The sequence below is a fragment of the Protomyctophum bolini genome (genome assembly GCF_963924005.1).
Source record: "Protomyctophum bolini genome assembly, chromosome: 13".
NCBI lineage: Eukaryota > Metazoa > Chordata > Actinopteri > Myctophiformes > Myctophidae > Protomyctophum > Protomyctophum bolini.
The window spans coordinates 19850569-19854309 of record NC_137874.1 but is presented as its reverse complement, the minus strand read 5'-3'; the positions used below and the strand labels follow the sequence as shown (position 1 = coordinate 19854309).

The 3741-nt window shown below is 43.3% G+C and overlaps 1 protein-coding gene across 1 annotated transcript; it reads left to right on the top strand.

Moving 5' to 3' along the window:
• Positions 1 to 563: 563 nt before the first annotated feature.
• LOC308327743 (26S proteasome regulatory subunit 4-like) lies at positions 564 to 1886 on the top strand (the record flags this gene model as incomplete). Its single annotated transcript, XM_080781278.1, has 1 exon — positions 564 to 1886. One exon carries the CDS (start codon positions 564 to 566, stop codon positions 1884 to 1886), a length of 1323 nt encoding a protein of 440 aa, XP_080637404.1.
• Positions 1887 to 3741: the final 1855 nt, after the last annotated feature.

The following is a 3741-nucleotide window of genomic DNA, read 5'->3' as shown; positions in this document are numbered from 1 at the left end:
TGATGACGGCTATGGCTATGCGGTCCTGCTCCATCCTCAGATGTCCTATAGCCATCTCATCTAGCGTCTGTGTGTAATCTCCTTGGTGATGCTCAGTGGTGGGAAAAAGTACTCAATTATTGTTTTACTTAAGTTAAAGTATCAATACTGCAATGTATAACTATACTCTGTTACAAGTAAGTAAAAGTTTGGAATTCAAAATGTACTTCAGTGAAAGTACAAAAATAGTATCAAAATGTACTTAAAGTACCAAAAGTAAGAAATAAAGGGAGGGACGCTGGATCTGACATTATAAAAAAAAACAGTTGTCACTGATGGATTTAAGAACCGGTGACATCGTGTCACATGTCACCTGTTGTGACACAGTCATCTCCATATGTGGGCATATTTGGGACCACAGCCTGGTGGAGATAAAGATTATAACTATTGCTATGGACTGCAACAAAAGTGATGTTGAACTCATAGTGACATAATCATTCAACAAAAAAATATATATATATAAGACTAGAGTCACAGAGACAGAAGAGTGGAGACAAGGAGTAGGCTAGAGACATCGAGTAAGAATGGGTCAAGGTCAGAGTGGAAGCCATGGTCAAGGAGGTGGCAAGAAGGATGACAAAGACAAGAAAAAGAAGTATGAACCTCCAATCCCCACCAGAGTGGGCAAGAAGAAGAAGAGGACCAAGGGTCCGGACGCTGCGAGGAAGCTCCCCTTAGTGACCCCTCACACGCAGTGCCGCCTGAAGCTCCTGAAGCTGGAGCGCACCAAGGACTACCTGCTAATGGAGGAAGAGTTCATCAGGAACCAGGAGCAAATGAGACCCCTGGAGGAGAAACAGGAGGAGGAGAGGTCCAAGGTGGATGACCTTCGGGGAACCCCCATGTCGGTGGGGACCCTGGAGGAAATCATTGACGACAACCACGCCATAGTCTCCACCTCGGTGGGCTCGCAGCACTATGTCAGCATCCTGTCCTTCGTGGATAAGGACCTGCTGGAGCCCGGCTGCTCTGTCCTGCTCAAGCACAATGTGCACGCTGTGATTGGAGTGCTAATGGACGACACAGACCCCCTGGTGACAGTCATGAAAGTGGAGAAGGCCCCACAAGAAACCTACGCCGACATCGGAGGACTGGATAATCAGATCCAGGAGATTAAGGAGTCGGTGGAGCTGCCCCTCACACATCCGGAGTATTACGAGGAGATGGGCATTAAGCCACCAAAAGGAGTGATCCTGTATGGTCCACCCGGCACAGGTAAGACCCTGATAGCCAAGGCGGTGGCAAACCAGACGTCAGCAACCTTCCTGCGGGTGGTGGGATCGGAACTCATCCAGAAATACCTCGGAGACGGGCCCAAGCTGGTGCGAGAGCTCTTCAGGGTAGCAGAGGAACACGCCCCTTCCATCGTTTTCATTGACGAGATCGACGCCATCGGGACTAAAAGGTACGACTCCAACTCTGGTGGCGAGAAGGAGATCCAGAGGACCATGCTGGAGCTGCTCAACCAGCTGGATGGCTTTGACTCGCGGGGGGACGTCAAGGTCATCATGGCCACCAACCGGATAGAGACCCTGGACCCTGCCCTCATCAGACCAGGAAGAATCGACCGCAAGATCGAGTTCCCCCTGCCGGACGAGAAGACCAAAAGGAGGATCTTCCAGATCCACACCAGCCGCATGACTCTGGCTGACGACGTTATCCTCGACGAGCTCATCCTGGCCAAGGACGACCTATCAGGAGCCGATATTAAGGCCATCTGCACAGAGGCAGGCCTAATGGCTCTGCGAGAACGCCGGATGAAGATCACCAACGAGGATTTCAAGAAATCAAAAGAGAATGTTCTGTACAAGAAACAAGAGGGCACACCAGAGGGACTGTACCTCTAACCATTCACCATCACACCTCATTACCATGCCTACGGACTGTACCTCTAACCATTCACCATCACACCTCATTACCATGCCTACGGCACCCATGCACCAATGGAGAGCGTAAAAAAGGAGGCAGCGGTTGTACAGTATATGTTGTCTCGTGCATATTTGTTCTTTGTGCATGTTGTTTGGTTTATAGGAGATCATGAAGGAATTAACAATCCAGATGTCTGAGAGTGCGTCTGAGTGTGGCTTTATCAGCGGTATATCATCAGAGGCATTTTCCTCAAACCCATAGAAGAGGCCCTGAGAAGGAGGGTTAAGTCGATTAGCTATCTTGTTAACTTCTACTTCTCCATAAAGATCTGGCTGAATAACAGCTGGACCTAAATGATCAATCACTTGAGTTGTAACAGCCAACAGGTTACAAATACATATATATATATAGATAATATATATATATATATATATATATGTTGCGCTTTGCCGTTATAGTTATAATAGGAAATTGTATAAATGTAAAATTTTATTTTATTTTGGCACTCTGCATATTTGTGACAAATGGAAAAAAAAATCTGTGATGTTCAATAGCATTATATATCAGTCTACCTGTCAAAACGAATATAAATACATTATTTTAAAAAGATGTATACGAATATTGTTAATGTATATTTTTGTCAATATAATTTTAGATCAATGAGAAATCATTATTTGATAATGAAGATGTATCTTCCTTGTACTGTGATGAGTGGATTTGTCAGTGTCTATTGTTGCTGGTGAAAATATCACTGTTAATTATGAAGCCTGATTTTACATCCAACCTTCTTGCCACAGTTGGGAACATCTTAAGACCACTTTTGTGATGCGGTCCTGCTCCATCCTCAGCAGATGTCCTAGCCATCTCCGGCGACTGTGTGCTCAGTGGTGGGAAAAGTACTTAATTGTTTTACTTAAGTTAAAGTATCAATACTGCAATGTAGAACTACTCCATTACAAGTAAATGTCTGGAATTCAAAATGTAGTGTACTTGAGTAAAATTACAAAAGTATTGGCATCAAAATGTAGGCCTACTTCAAATACCAAAAGTAAAAGTATGTATTATGCAGAATCTCCCATTTAAAGTTTTCGAATGTATACAAATCCTTTGAAAATAGCAGATCTACAATCTCACAATGTGTCGCATCCCGACGCATTGTGAGCTTGTAGAACAGCTATTTTCAAATTGCCAAAATGTATAGGGCTGAAGTGGTTATTAATATGTATGTTTTGTAATAATAATCAAAATGTACAAAGTAAATAGTAACTAAAGTTTTCAAATAATTGTAGTGGAGTATAAGTACAATATTTCGATCTGAGATGTATAGTGTAGTAGAGGTAAAAATATTTGATATTGTTAATACTCAAGTAAAGTACAAATACCTCAAAATTGTACTTGAGTACAGTACTTAAGTAGATGTACTTACATTGTGCTTACTTTCCACCCCTGGTGATGCTCCGGCTCACAGTTTGTACAGTTTGTACAGTTCATTGTTGGCCAAGGAGTGAGACCAAAGGCAGCACATTGGCCCTCCAGGTTGGGGGTGGGGCGCGGCTCTAACATCAGTCATCTCCATATGTGGGCATATTTTGGACCACAGCCTGGTGGAGATAACAAAGATTATAACTGCTGCTATAGGGACTATACAACAAAAGTGACGTTGAACTCATAGTGACATAATCATTCAACAAAAAAGGCGTATATATAACCAATGTCTTGTCTGAGTTGTTGAAAGGTGTGTTGCATACTAACATACAGAGAAAGGACAAGGTAGAGTCGCAGAGACAGAAGAGTGGAGATAAGGATCGTGTGGACTAGAGAAAACGAGTAACA